The sequence below is a fragment of the Manis javanica genome, chromosome 13, assembly GCF_040802235.1.
Source record: "Manis javanica isolate MJ-LG chromosome 13, MJ_LKY, whole genome shotgun sequence".
NCBI classification, from domain to species: Eukaryota; Metazoa; Chordata; class Mammalia; order Pholidota; family Manidae; genus Manis; species Manis javanica.
The window spans coordinates 70,199,566-70,215,361 of NC_133168.1; the positions used below are offsets into that span (position 1 = coordinate 70,199,566).

Here is a 15,796-nt window from a genome sequence, read left to right on the forward strand (position 1 = left end):
ACCATCTGCCCAGAGAACTGCGTATATGAAACGAATGGTGCCCATCACTTAGCTGGGGATTGTCTTAGAAACACTAGGGCCAACTATGGGCTCAGGCCAACTGCAGGAGTTCCAAAAGTAGGATTTACTTTTTGTGATTCCCCTCCTACCCCCAATTAATCAGGGCCCCCATATACAGTCAGGCTGGGCCCACCCTGCGTGGGGGTAAGTGTGAGATGAAACCCAGCCTGTGTTCTGCTCACCAATCAGTGCCTTCCGGTGGGGGCTGCAGCCTGCCACAGGGCGCCTTCAGCCTCATGAGGACTGAGACAGCCAGTGGCACCCTTGGTGTCAGCTGTGCACCTGAAGCCTCAGCCAGGACAGCAGTAACTCTCTGGGGAAGGATGAATACTGGCCTAATTGGAGTCTGCAGTAGCAGCCTGAGAGCTTACCTCAAATCCTCAGGAATGAGTTTCGTGGGCTGCAGTAGTGTCGGGATGCAGCTGCCCAGCTATCCCTAAGATAATTTCCAGTGCTAAGGGGACACTTCACAAAACCAGAGAGAGAGAGGATAAGATGGGAGCACCTAAGGGGCTTTCAGAAAGTGAGAAATGCATGCTTATAAAACTGAGCCCATTTAAAAGGCTAAATGTTTTTTAAGTATTAGAATGTTGGATTATCTTGATCTGGGTATAGGTTAACATGTCAAAAAAAGGAAAGTGTTGACTATATTACATGAAAAGCTTTAAAAAATATACACTTTCCTGCCTTCTTAAATAGGTGTAATTGGGCCCAATTACTTGGCCTTTCCTGAATAAGAATATAAACTCTCACTTGGGTCGCCCAGGGCCTCTGGGACAGGCGGACTCTAAGCGCCGCACTCTGCCTGGGCTTCCCAATAGCACCTGTGTGTCTGTGCGGAGCAGCGGGCACAGGAAAGGGGCTTGCCATTGACCTGTGCTGGTGAGTACTTTCTGACACCAAGGTGGCAGCTCAGAAGTTAAATTTGCTTCCTAGTTCTAAGTGTGTCCTTAAAGAGATACAGCACTTCTGTGGAAAGAAAGCATTTAAAAAACCCACTTAGTGTACTAATATGTATTTGGCCTTTGTGTCAGGTTCCTGACACAGAGCTTTTAAAACCTTTGAAATTTCCCAAGTGATAGGGGTCATGTGTTGTTATCGTAACAGCCCCTTTCCACCACACCTGATTGTGTACTGATGGGGTGACTTCCGGTGCCCTGGACAGCTCCAGTGGTGGGATGGTTGCCAGAAGAAGCAACCACATGGTGAGAGGGCTGGAACCTTCAGCTCTACTCCCAGACCTCCAGGGAGGGAAGCAGGGCTGGAGAGCAAGCTCAGTGGCCAATAGCCAATGACTTAATCGATTGTGACCTACGTAATGGAAATAAGAACCCCTAAATGATGGGGTTTGGAGAGCTTCCAGGATGGTGAACCCAGAGAGAGTGTGGAAGCTCTGCACCACTTGACTCCATACCTTGCCTTCTGCATCTCTTCCACGTGGCTGTTCCTGAGTCATATCCTTTATAATAAACTGACAAATGAAAGTGACATGTTCTCCTGAGTTCTGTGAGCCATTCTAGTAAGTTAGAGAAGCTAAAGAGGGGGTCATGGGAATCCCCAGTTTATAGCTCACTGGACAGAAGTACAGGTGGCAGTCTGGGATTTGTGCTGACATCTGAACTGGGAGCGGACTTGTGGCACTGAGCCATTAATCTGAGGGGGTTCTGTGCTAATTACAGGTAGTTAGTGTCAGGCTTTAATTGTAGGACACCAACTGGCGTCCGGAGACTGCAGAATTTGTCAGTGTCAGAAAAAACACCATACATCCAGCATCAGAAGTGTTGAGGGTAAAAAGTTTGGATGGTCAGAGTCCAGACTTAGAGAGCAGGCTCTCCTGAGCATAGCGTCATCATAGACTATGTTTGTCAATCTGACTTTGTACTTAATGCAAAACAAAACAAATCCTCTTAAGTGGCACCAGAGGTTAAATCAAGGTTTTGCTTTTTCCTCAGTGGTAGTCAAGGTCTGTTCACTGCAGGATTTGAGCTAAGAGTAATAGGACAGATAGCTTTGGAAGAAACATAGAAACAAAGTTCTTAATATTTAAAAGTGATTGTCGATTTATAAAGATTACTACTGAAAGGAGGAGAAAGCATTCTTACCCAAGCCCTCGATGGCAGTATTTCCTTCGGAACTGAAACACATTCTGGACAACTTTCTCCACCAGCTTGAATGGTTGGTCTATCCTGGGCTGTGTCAGCGGAGTGAAGTGTACCACGCCCACGTCCACCTTCATTGAAGCAAATATGCATCGTTTTGTGGCATGGTGTACCATATCACACATTTTAGCTTCATAAAGCACAGGGTCTGGGTTGTTCACAGCATGGCTGTCATAAACCTTTGCATGGACTCCAGTTTCGCCTTCTCTTGATGCGTGAATGGCTTTGGATTTGAGCTGACTCCGAAATCTCACTTAGCTGCATCTGTTCTGTAACGACACCCACTAGCTCGGTGCTTGATGATCACTTAATTTTAAAAAACAGTGTTACAATGGCCTTTTAAGATCAACCCAAATAATCATCAAAGTCAGCAGGCAGATGACAGATAGCATTAGAATATTTATTTAGTTTTGGAATGAGTAAGAAATTAGCTGCAAAGCAGTTCTGACGATAAGGCTGGGCTCCGAAACAGAGTGAGAAGGCACACAGCTCCCCAGGGACCCCTTAGCGCCACACTCCACAGAAAGGGAATCAATTAGGATACCACTTATTTTGGGCACAGACACTGATTAATCAGCTGGACTGAATTCATGATTCATCTGAAAAGGCCACACAACTGCCTGGTAGCCACTTTAAGTGCCCCAGGAGGCACAGGCAGGCTCCAAGTAGAAAATGGAAACCACCAAAAATGTCACTGACGGTTAAGCTACCACCAGCTGTTGTGATGCTTTAATTATCAGAAAATAGAACTTTTCAAGAATATCTGATAAGAGATGTATACCCTGCCTTCTTGAGAAATAGAGTCAGAGCAGCTATCACACACATGCATGGCACACAGCATGGCCTAGGGAATGGAGTCTGTTCCTACTTGATAAAAGCATTAGTCTTTAAGGAATTGTTAAACTTGCTACTTAGAACATCATATGGACTCTATGAGGGCTAAGAAAGTATAGCAATTTATGAAGTGTAGGTTGTAACACTGCTTTTCAAAAGGAATTCTGTGTTTTATATCCCAGAGAGGTTACCATGTTCTCCTGCTTCTAAAGATCCTTGGAGCTACAAAACTCCTTAAAATTGGCCTGTTAATATACAAGGAAGGGAGAGTGTTTTTGTTTTCAGGGTGGAGGAAATATACATATGTATGATGTGAGACTATGTGCTCAAGACAGGAAACCGACCGAAGGTCGCACAGCCTCTCCGAGGGCCTGCGGCATTTCCCCTGCGGGGGCTGAGCTGCCCGGCCCCACTTCTTTGCACAACTACTGAACCTGTTCCAAGGGTTTCAGATTAGCTACAGCTGCACCTCTGGGCTGTAACTAGAAGAGGGTAGGGACGGTGTAGCTGGCAAATGCTGAGAAGGTTCTAAACAGTAGAGTGAAAACTGCCAGTGGAGAGGCCTTTCTCCACCGAAAATGCTCCCCTCAGTGTCCGTCGGCCTCCAGACTACCTTCTACTTTAGTGAAGACTATGCTCCTTGGGTGGGATAGAGTCGCTGTGCTTCAGAGAGTGACTGTCTGCAGATGTTAACTGCTCTTACTAAATTTTAACAGTTTTTCAAATTGTGTTCTATGTGTTGCTTAAGCAGCTTCCCTGGATTAGTAACAAGTGCTTCCTGTAGGAAACTAAGCGATTTGGTTAAAAGGCCAGGACATTGCATGACTTTCAAAAAACCATCACAGAATGGGGTTGCAGGGGTCCTGGAGAGGTCTGTGCTCAGCACAGAGAAGAGAGGAGAGAACGAGGACAAAGCGTCATGGAGGGGGTCAGGATAGCAGGGGACAGGAACACTGCTGGAGGGAGGGAGGGAGGGAAGCAACGATGGCCCTGTGTGACAGCCCAGCTGTGGCAGGAAAACAAAGCGGTGATCTAGGAGTTGGGGAGAGCGGGAGAAGCTGCCTGAGATATACTGCAATGACTTTACACGCCAGACTCCTGCTTGTAAAATCTGAAATGCCCATCCCAGCTTCCCTCCTGGTGGTCTGGGGCAGAGAAGTGAACTCAACTGTCCAGGAAGGGTTCAGACATGGCGCCCCCTGTCACTCTCCATGCCTTGCCCACCATCTGAGCCCCTGCCACTCTTTCTGCCACCCTCTGTCACCCTCTCTACCCTTCTCAAGCCAGTTCTTCCTACTTACAGAGTTAATGCTGATATGCATTCTTCCAGGGTCTCCAACAGCCAGCCTTTTTCCAGAGAAAATCTTTTAGCAAAATGATAAAATTTAAGCCTTAGCCAACCTTAGCCTATGAAATATTATCAAAACCCTATATAATGTTCAAATACTATTAAGACCAAAGCACAAATACAGGGATAGAAGCATTCTTCTTCCAGTACAGAAACTGCCACTTCCAGCTTCCTTAGATTTTTTAAATTTGGCCTCATCTTACCTTCCTGACTTCATTCTTTTGAGATATAGTTGGTGTTTGCAAATATAGGCAATGTCTAGCATTTGCTTTAAATAAAGTTTAAAACCCTGTATAAATATAGCAGCACCTCCTGTAGACTGTCTAAAAGCAGACTTCTAAAGCTTGAATATAATTTTGATACCCAACTAAGTGGGCTAATAGTATATTGCAGCTAAAAGAATATACGCACTCCCAATCGAATACAGTTCTACTTAATGGAGGGGCCTGTAAAACTCAGTGTAAAAAGGTTCTAATAATGTGTCCTGCTTCCCTGGGAAACCTCCTGTACCACCCTCTTCTCTACCTTGGCCCCCAAAAGCACTTCTCAGAATTACATTGAATGATGGATTCCATTTTCTCTACAACCACAGGAAAGCTGCTTGGTAACTATAGTAACAGTAGAAAAGTGTTTTTCTTTTACTTATAATTGAAAGCTTATTTAAAATTGCAACCATTATTTATCCTTGCTTGAGTTTTAAGTCTATTAAAGGGTCTGATTATAAAAAAGAAATCAGGCCTCACTGGATGCAATTAAAAATTCTAGGTTAATGTTGCCAGCCCCTTTCCAAGCTCAGTATACCAAAATGACACTAATTTTAAATTTCAAATAAAGGCTTTTTTGCCCCTCAAATCCACTATAAAGTCAAAGCTATCCCATGCAGAGATTGTTTCTCAACATTACCAGCCTTGGCTACAACAGGCTGGAGGCAAATGTTGCATTTTCCAGGCCATTGTAACTAGGACAGGGCTGGTTATGAGCTCAGGGCAGCACTTTGGACTCATAAGAGACCTGGGGTAACAAACTGAAATCTCACACCTTACGTGTTACCACCTCAGACCTTGAATCAACATGACGCAGAGAACACTGAAGAATGTACAGCCCAGTTCCCGACTGTGACGACCATAATATGCCAAAGAGCTAAATTACTACCACACAATAAGGCCCTGAAACAATACTGGCCATTATCCAATAAAAGGTCTTCAGTGCCTCCTGTGGCACTCAAGACCCTTAAAGGACAATTCAGTGGAGAGGAAAAATGATTAGGAAGTTATTAAGTGGTCAGCCAAGACAGAACCCTGACTGGGGGAGAGAAGCAAGTGTGCGGGAAAAGGGTGACTGCAGAGACCAGTCAGGAAGACTTCCAGAACTGAACAGGAAGGCCAAGGCGCTGCTGCCTCAGGCTGACTCTGTGGGCAGGAAGGAGAGGGTGTGCTCAGTGACACCTGATGCAGCGGGGCAGAGGTTTCAGGGACTCACGTTCAGGGCCAGGTGAGCGACAGAGTAAGGTGAGTGCATGCACTTGTGCCCACTCACTGTGCAGACGCCTACAACAAGCTATGAAGCTAAGACAGCCTCCAGCTGATGTCCCAGGTGTCCCAGGGAGGTACCAGAGAGGGAAGTCATTGATGCCTATAGCATTACAGCTGTGCACTGTGTAGAAAAGCAAAAACATTTACAAATATGAATGTAGATCACATTTCCTATAATTGGTTTATTCTGCCTGTAATCCTTGTCCCAAGACCAACCTAAGGACAGAATTTCCTTAAACTGGTAAAACCTTAAAACTCAAACACTTTACAGAATTCCAGATATTCCACAAAGATCAACACACTGTTAGTACCTACATATCTTTAAAGTTTACAATGTGTGTTACTGTAATAATATTTCTCTGGAAGTCCACCATTTTTTCCACTAACATATTTTTTAATGCTTTTCCTCTTTTCCTTCTTGGGATTATAAAGAGAAGATTTTAACCAGTCACACAGTGTTCCCCCTCAGAACATAAGCATGTAAGAGAATGACAGGGAGCTGACAGCAGGATGAGAAATAAGCCTAAGAGGTACCCAGGGCAAGAGGAAATGGGGAGAAAGCTTTTTACTGGGTAAGTTATGTAGGTATGTAAATCGTGTGTATGTGAATTAGTCATGACAACAACAAAATGAGTCAGGGTCTCTTGGTCCCAAGAAAGGAAACAATTTCAGGGAGGTAAACCTTTCCTTCTGGACGAAGCAGAAGAGAGACAAGAACTGACAAACCTGGATTAGGATTCATGTCACATTTGACCTGGAGTCCCTGGGGATCAAGGGGAAGAAACCTTTCTAAAACCATCACCCTTCCCATGAGACCTGACGGTGGTGTTTGAGAGCCAGCAGCCCTGGGAGGTTCCCAGGGGCCCATGGGTGTGGCAGTTGCCTGGGGCGGCCTCGGGGCTGCCAGGCCAGAGGCCACAGAGTGCCAGCACAACTCACCAGAAAACTGCAGCACCACCAAAACAATCAGATCCAGAGATGGTTCAATCTATGCAAACTCACTGGGCATTCTATAAATGCTGCTGCTACAAAAAAATACCATTATGAAAAGACTGATAAAAAACATAAATGTAAATATATTAGTTCATTAGGAGCCATACTTGCTGAAGAGACTAGATGCTATACTTAAGTTGCCTAGTCAGTCTCTCCCGTTTATATAAAAACTGAAAGTGCAAGCTCTGTTAACACGAGAAGATTGTGCGGCACGTGGACCGGGAACGCATGTACAGGCTGTCAGCGTGCCGGTTGCGGACACCAGGCCTGCGCGCCTGAGCACCCATGGGCCTGGGCTCTGTGTACTGGATTCCCCCAGTCCGTGTGCCATCAGCACCCAGGCCAGCTCTCCTCTTGCTGAGCATCTTTAAATATGTTCATGCTGCCCTGTTCTTCCTGTTCATTTAAAAAAGATACTGTGTCCTGTTAAAGTTGAATCCTGTAGCTCCTGGATCTCATTCTTTATGTGCCAGTTTTACTAATTTGACTCACAGAGGGTTGGGGGCGGGGGGCGGCTTCAGAGTCTTCCCAGTGTATCACCAAAAATATAAAAATAAATAAGAGAAATGATTTAAACTGACGAAGCTCTTTAATTTGGCAAGATCACCAAGTCGATGTGAACCCCCCCAGGACCCTTGAGTGCAGGCTGAGGCTGAGGTGCTGGAGACCGAGCTGGATAGGACAGTCACAGGGGAGGGGGGCAGAGAGGAGGAGCGGGGAGCTGAGGGCCAGGCCTGCACCGGCACACTCAGCCCACAGTCTCAGATGCTGCCACTAGACGAGGATGTTTAAAAAAATATCCTGCTCTTCGAAACAGTGTGCAAACAGAATGCAACGGGAAGGCTGTACGTAGCAGGTACTTATTTGTACTATTTATGAGACTGAGAAAACCTGTCAGTGCAAATGTCACCACAAAAACCAAAGACAGTCTTAATCTTCTAAAATAATGTGAGGAAGACTCAGAAACATATCCTCAAGATCCTTCCACATAAAGACATAAAGAGCAATGAAGTGTAAAAACAAGGTAACAGAGCACCTGCTGTGCAGTCTATGCAGCAGCCCCCCTCACGCGCGGTTTCGCGTTCCTTGGTTTCAGTTACCGAGGCTAGGTGCAGTCTGGAAGCAGACGATCACCCTCCTGCCATGTCGTCGGGTGAGTGGTAGCCCGGCAAGGGCCACGGTGCCTATGCCACCCACTTCACTTCCTCTCGTCACGGAGGCAGTTTATCATCTCACATCATCACAGGAAGGGTGAGTACTGCACAGTAAGATATTTGAAGAGTCCACATTCACATAACTTCTATTGTTGTAACTTCTATTTTATTACTGGTTATTGCTAATCTCTTACTGCACCTTATAACTTAAACTGTATCATAGGTATGTATGTATAGGAAAAAAATTAGCATATATAGGGTCAGTCCTGTCCTCGGTTTCAGGTACCCACTGGGGGTCCCGGAATGTGTGCCCCATGAATAGAGGGACTGCTGTAAGCAGGAGTGTACACCTGACTGCTGTAAGTCAACAGAAGCAGGATGGTATTGTGGACATTTGGGAACACACAGACACCAAAAATATTCACCTTCATTTCTGACACAGTCCTCACTACAGTCAACTAATATACAAACTACCAGTTTTGAAAGTTAAAGTCTTCAGGCTAGCCGAAAGCATTACTTTAAAACTAAAATGACCATAGAGATGGGTAATAAAGATGGATAATAAAGAACTGATCATGCTCATAGCTGACACTACTAATTTCCTAAGATTGGGTCATAAGAAAAACATTATTTTAAGATGAAGTCAATTATTTTAAATTTGTGGGACTGGAACAGGTACATGCGTTATCTTATTCTGAACTTTCATTATTTTCAAGGTTGAACAGAAAGCAAGTTAGAAAAGACACTGCTTTTTAAAAAATCAGAACACCAACTTTTCACTGGAATTAACTGGGCAGTATTTTAAACATACAGGGACTGGGCATCATCGCAGACCAATGAAATGAGAGCCACTGGGCCGGGCCTTCTAAACTCAGGGCTCATCTAAAACTAGGTGATGCCCACATGTAGACAGGGTGAGAAACAAAAGAGAACAACCTCATACAAAGGTGTGGTATTGTGATTGTTTCTATAATATTCCGTTAAATTACTGAGTCTTTCAGAAAGAACAGAAAAGCTTGTCCAAATGTTCAGATTATCATTATCAAGAAACACAAATATGTTAAAGAAATCACATGTAATTTTTTCCTAAAGGTTGATAAATGAAAAAAATTTCAAAGAAGAAAACGGATGGACTACTGAGTCTCTGACCAGCTACTGTCTGGTCAGTCATGGTCTTTGCATGAGTGAGAAGTCAGTATTCCTATGTAAAGCTACAGAGGTGTCAGGGTTCATCAGCTTCCACAGCTTATCCAGACTACCACAGGAAAATGCTACTCATCCCAATGAGACTTAGAAATACATCCTTTCCTAAGTGGAGGCAGGGCAGTGCTATGAGTATACAAAGGCTTCAAAATCACAATATTCTGGGCCTGAGTTCCTTTCCTGCTACTTACTCATTTTACGACCTCAGTCTAGTTACTTAACTTCTCTGCAGCTTAGTTTTTCTCACCTGTAAAATGAGAATTCCTGTATCTCCAGGGGTTGGTCTTGAGATTTAAATACCACAGCACCTCAAACAGTACCTAGCATACTGGAAGTAGTTTATACACAGTAGGCATTACTGTAATTAGGCCAAGGTGACAAAACTAAAGAGTAGCAAATTTATTTAAAATTACAGTCTCATTTAGAATGGATAAACTGTATTTTTAATCATGCAAAAGTAATATACAATTTAATTGATGTTATTTATGTACACACAACCAGTTTGTGAATTAATTTATTCAACACTTATTTAACCCCTACTAAGTTATGTGCCAGGCACCATGCCTGGCATGGGAGATCAGCAATGGACAAGACAGACAGAAATCCTTGCCCTCAGGAGGTTTACATTCTAGAGGTCTTTAGCCTCTAAAAATGGGCAGTTAATATTTTATAGGGTAAGTGATCTCATCAAGGCAGAAGAATAATCAAAAATGTTCCGAAAATAGACATGTACATTAAAGCATGCTTAACCTGTTTATCCTGGAGGTCAGAGTTGGGAGCAGGTGGGCCTCCCACCTGCCATCGATCTGCCTCAGCACAGGTGAGTCTGCATGGACAGCACGGCAGGGAGCAAAACACCCCAGTACTAAAGGGATCTGGTAGTTCCTTCTGCTGTGGCAGTAAAAACAGTGCTGTTACTGTTGGTAACAGCCTGAAATTCACCTCTCCTTCATCCAGTCTTTATACAGAGAACTGTTTATATATTTCCATGAAATAGAAGAATATAAATTATATATCAAAGTTACAACACTGACTAAAAGACAATCCCACAGGCATTATATTTCTAAGAGAAGAAAACAGTATCTAAATGCCACTTAGAAAAGATAAAAACAAATCAACACAAATGAAAAATAAATCTAGAAAAATCCAGATAATTGAAATGTGCATTTTGTTATTCACTGCTTTTAGGGAAATGGCTAACATTTAACTGGGCTATTAACAGTTGTAATATTTTAAAAATCGAATCACAAAATTATCTTCTTTCTCTATAGAGTTAAGGAAGAAAAAATTTGAGACCCTGAGGTAGATGGATGTGAAATATGTGCAATCATTCATGGTCTAGAGCTTCATATTTTATTTCACTATTGCTCCTAATATGCCCCATCATATCATTACAGTGTACTTTCTTCACAACATTTTCTACAAGTTCTAACTTATTGAGTTACACTCCAGAAATCATTCTCAGTGGGAGGAGTAACAGAAGAAAATTCAGGACACTCCAAAAAAATACTTGTAGGTTTAATGATCAGATTCTAGTCAACTGTTGTTGTTGAGTTTTCTTTCACTTAAGAAATACATGTTAAAAAAACGACTGTCTTTTGAATGTTTTTTCTGTAAGTTACCAATTTTGTAAATCTTGATTTCAGGTAAGTCACTAGCACTAGAATAAAAAGAGAGGCTCAGCTATTATTTGCAAAGCACACTCTAGTTAAAAATATTCCAGACCATATTCCTTAACTGGGGACAGGAAATAAAAAAAACTGTCTTCCAACACAGATAAAAATTCAAAAATAAATTATAACTATGGACTAAAACATAATATTAAAGGCAAAGAAAGCTTTTTTGTGAACACCCAAGTAATTCCTCCTCTGTGCATAGGACACAAAAGCATTTTCAGCTTTCAGGTTTTGACAAATCCTGTATTAACAACTCCCTCCCTTCCCCGCCTCTCCTTTCTTAATTCTCCCACAGCTCAAAAAATGAGATGGAGAACCTGGTATTTATCTTCTAGCACCATCAGCAGTTTTCACCTCTCAGATTTCTATGTTGCTCTTTATCTGCTATTTGCAAGTCAGCTTGCTAGAGCCTCATCACTAATACAGAAGCTGTGAAGTGTGCCTCGTGTATGTGCTCTCTCTTCCTACAGGCGTTCATCTGAAGACAACTGACAGAAGGGAGTTAAGGCATTGAAGGCTACTGACAAAAGGTATGGAAAACGAGAAGCTTCTATGATGCTCAGACACCTAAATATGGATCTTGCATATCCTTTAATTTGAATTTTAAGTTGTAAATGTGTTTTTAAATATTAGTTTTTCTATAAATACATCTTGTCTGGAAGACTGACTTTATATTTTAATGAAAACCACTCCAGACTTCCTGTTGGCAAGTAGTTCATAAATGTAACATTTAGAGCTTCTATTCTGAATGCACTGTTTTGGAACCATGAGACAGTTTCCAATTTAGGACTGTTTTTATATGTGACCCCTTTGCTTTTACTTACTTTCACAGTATTTCACCACCACCACCACCCTTAAGACAAAGTGTGCCTTTATTCTCTATGAGATAGAAATTTGAGAGAACAGCCCACTAACTGTAACAAGCTTGTGGCTGCAGAGGGAAAAAAAAAGATTCCACAGCAATGTAGCTAACATCCCAGTATATTTTACAAAAGGAACAGAATACTGACCTTCATTTTGGAGAATAAATTCTTTCTGCATAAGCTCTTTACGCAGAAGAAAGCATTTAAAGTCCAGTATTCAACAGTAAGCAAGTGTCGTGCTAACTGAATGCAATGTCATATTGTTTACGCTGATTTTTGGCTGTCTGTAATTTATCACTGCCAGTACTTGTTAAGTAAGATGAACAAGGGGTCCACAAGTCTGAATTACACTGAAATTTCTAAAATGTATTGGTTAATGGGAAGAAAAGGATTATAATTGGGAAGCTGAACATAGATTGATCAACACATAAAGGGCTCTCAACCAAGTAAAAATAAAGAAACGAGATGTTCTTAGGAAAAGTTAACAGCAATGTTGCTCTTGAAGAAACCCTAAGCTGGAAATGGTCTGGGAAGGCAGTAATTTAGTAAGCAAGCTGGAGTCTGAAATGTTAAAACTCAAACCTGAAAACAGCTATTAAGAAACTATATACATGTGCTTCAGTTTTTTCTAGAAACTTTAACTTTTGTTCCATTTGGTCCCAGAGAGTAAAAGAAATTTGGAAAACAGAAAAGACATGAACTGTGTGGATGTGGGCAAAGCCTAAGCACTCTGACGCTTGTAGTAAGTTTGATGCTTAAAGTTAAATCTCAGGGAAATTCTCTCCTAAAATTATAAAATTCAGTTTTCAGGCTATGAATAAAAATAGAGCAATGGAGTTCCGATAGTCCAGGATTTAATTTCTTAGCGCACCCATGTTGTAAAAATGTACAGTCTGTACTTGTCATAGATGTGGATTAGTATTACTTTGGATATCTTACAAAAGCCAGGCATCAGTCCTCTTGGTGCACCTCTGAAGTCACACCATTTGCCCTATGACTACCCTCTCGAGTCTTTTTTTTCTTGGTGAGAAAGGGAGGGAGTGAGGTTGAGAGTTAATGGTACTTTTTACCTCCAAATGGGGCATCTTCCTCGCTTCCCACGGGAGGTACATGGGAGGATTTAACAGGGAGTCCTGGGTGAAAGGGCAAAAGGCACCGGCCAGGCTGGGGTGGGGAGGAGAGAAGGGAAGGTCTGGCCACTGGCAATCTGCTGCTGAGACCCGTGTGGCATGAGGTGATTACTACCTAATATCCTGATCTGAAAAAATGATGTACAGGACTATATCCATGGAAACCAAAGGTTCTATGAAAATAAACTAAATCAGCCTAAGAAAGGAAGAGAAAAAGAACAATGATGCAATGTCATGAAATATCAGTTATCACTGATATAAAAATACTAATAACAATGTCAATTATAATTTATTGAGTATTTGCAATGGGTTAAACCCTGAAAATGCATTAATGCATTTAACTCCATAATACCAGTACTATAATCCTCCCCATTTTCCAGAAGAGGATACCAAGGCACAGAGAGCTTCTGGAAAGCCAAGATTTGACCCAGGTGTTTTGGATTTAGAGCTTTTTGTGAAATAGATTTGAATCATGACAGAGCTACTTAATACATCATTCAAAACTTAACCCCAAAACATAAAAGAGCCAGAATTGCTGTATTTCGGGAACCATTATATTTCTATCAAAGAAGGAAAGTACTGCCAGATGAGAACACAGCCTAGCCACTAAGCAAGCATTATATTTTCCTCTCTTCCTAAAAACAAAAATTAATAAGAAAGCAAAGAAAGTGTTAAATTATTTGGGTATCTTTACATATACAACAAGTGATGTGTTTGTTTCCAGTATGTACATTCAAGATTCAATGTCTCTGCTTCTGATCACTCAGAACAACTGGTTTTGCAGCCGCTACGGGTCAGAGAATGATTCTGGCCCTGACCAGGAAGGATCTCACATTCTCCCAAGCTCTGAATACTCTTGTACCTGACGTGAAACAAGTGCTAACCTGGGTAAGGATTTTGCAAATGTTTATTTACTAGAAATTAGGGGTAATATGCTAGTTAATCTGACTTCTTTCCACTACTTTCCTCCTTAAACTATTCACCTGGGTCATGTGCTAGGTGCATGATGAGTGCTTAAGAAATATCTTTAAATAAAATTATTTTTTGAATGCTTAAAACTTTTCTCATAGGTATTTATAAATCATTTTTAAGAGGTGGGTTTCAACTATTCTTTATTTCCTTAGTACCTGTACAGTATTTTCATTAGAAACAGTATTTTGAAAACCTGAAATGCTATTAAAACTCTTTGGCAGGTGTTACAGCTGGAATCTGGTATGTCTACGTCTCCTAAGGCACATGCCCACTTTACAATTTCAGCACAGTTTAAGATTTAAAAAGAACAGAGCAGACAGCTCTTTCCTTTATACTCTGTCAGGCACCACCCACCCGCAGTCACGTAGGAGGAAGGCAGCCTTTGAGGGCCTGGTGTGAGCTTTTTCTCCTGGGCTAGCCTTGTTCTCACCCACTGAGGGGGGCCTATTCAGATGTGTTCTTGGCTACCACCATGCCTAAGCCTTTTTGTTTATTCTTTCTTTCCTTCAACCCTGATTTTGTCTTCTTTCCCCAGCCTTTGTTAATTTGTACTCTACTGCACAGAAAGCGCTACAATCAAAATTAAGTGCCAGGGGACAAGGATAACAGCAACGTCATGGTGTCAGTGCGTCTCCAGCTCCTTGCTTTTATCCTGGCCTTATCTGGGGTCTCCGGCATGCTCACCGCCACGCTGCTGCCCAGCTGGAAGGTGAACGTGGACACAGGCTCCAACATCATAACGGCCATCGTACAGCTGCAAGGGCTGTGGATGGACTGCACGTGGTACAGTACTGGAATGTTCAGCTGCACACTGAAGTACTCCATTCTGTCGCTCCCCACCCATGTGCAGGCTGCACGGGCCACCATGGTCCTGGCCTGTGTTCTGTCTGCTTTGGGGATCTGCACTTCCACAGTAGGGATGAAATGCACTCGCCTGGGAGGGGACAGAGGAACCAAGAGGCATGCTGCTTTTGCTGGAGGAGTCTGTTTCATGTCTGCGGGGATCTCTGGTTTAATACCAACGGTGTGGTACACAAAGGAGATCATAGCAAACTTTCTAGATCTGACAGTTCCAGAAAGCAACAAACACGAGCCTGGAGGAGCCGTCTATATTGCATTTATTTCAGCCATGCTGCTATTTATCTCTGGCATGATTTTCTGTACTTCCTATATAAAAAAGGATCCAGAAGCTTGGCTCTACCCACCCAACCAGCAGCATATCTCCACCTCTGAGCTAGAGGACAATTTAGCATGCAACCTAAAGGATTATGTGTAAACAGCTGTGTAATATATATGGAATTTTTAGGTGCCTGCTATGACTTTTGTCTTTTAGACTTAAAAAAAATACATCAGAATAATGCTTAACTCTACAAAGAACATAAAATACTTTTAAAATTATGAGGTTGTTTAAAATGCCAACAAACTATTGTGTACAGTTTTATCTGTTTTAAGATTATACTTCCATTACTGTTTTCATGTTTTACCTTAAGATTTATAATTGAAGGAGGTTCTGATTATATTAATAAGACAATTAATTAATGGCTTTTCCCCCCCTTTTTAAGATAAAACTGTTGGTACATCTTCTGCATTTGTATTTAATTGGATTTTATAAAAGAACTAAATTGCCAAGTAGGAAAAAGCACCTTGCCCAGGCCATGATCCAGGGCACCGTCTGCTTTCATTAGCAGCTTGGCAGCAGCACAATGAGCTGCCACGCCCTGCGCTGTGAGCGTGAGGGACAGACGGGCTGTCCACCTTTCAGATGCTGTCCAAGGGCCCCTCTAGTATGACCTCCCTTTCTCTTTTTTCCTTTTAGAAAAATATCTACACACATTTGTGAGACCTCACAATATGACATTCAAAGATGTGGCA

The 15,796-nt window shown here is 42.3% G+C and overlaps 2 protein-coding genes across 7 annotated transcripts in view; one reads left to right on the top strand and one right to left on the bottom strand.

The window, feature by feature from the left end:
• Positions 1 to 15,796, bottom strand: part of TFB1M (transcription factor B1, mitochondrial) — a 52,877-nt gene that overhangs the window by 1,280 nt on the left and 35,801 nt on the right. The window contains exons 6-7 of one of the 5 annotated variants that reach the window (XM_073219805.1): positions 4,355 to 4,417; positions 2,508 to 2,525 (exon numbers count right to left, since the gene is read on the bottom strand). In XM_073219805.1, coding sequence (XP_073075906.1) covers positions 2,523 to 2,525; positions 4,355 to 4,417 — 66 coding nt within the window. In that variant the 3' untranslated portion in view covers positions 2,508 to 2,522. The other 4 variants (XM_017658514.3, XM_073219807.1, XM_073219808.1 and 1 more) reach the window with 4 other exon arrangements.
• On the top strand, positions 10,739 to 15,796 carry CLDN20 (claudin 20). Of its 2 annotated transcripts, XM_017658515.3 has the most exons (3): positions 10,739 to 11,489; positions 13,720 to 13,840; positions 14,460 to 15,796. In XM_017658515.3, the coding sequence occupies exon 3, from the start codon at positions 14,541 to 14,543 to the stop codon at positions 15,198 to 15,200; it is 660 nt and encodes a 219-aa protein (XP_017514004.3). In that variant the 5' UTR covers positions 10,739 to 11,489; positions 13,720 to 13,840; positions 14,460 to 14,540; the 3' UTR covers positions 15,201 to 15,796. The 2 variants fall into 2 exon arrangements, with proteins under 2 accessions (XP_017514004.3, XP_036879390.2); XM_037023495.2 differs by lacking the exon at positions 10,739 to 11,489 and having other exon boundaries at positions 13,294 to 13,840.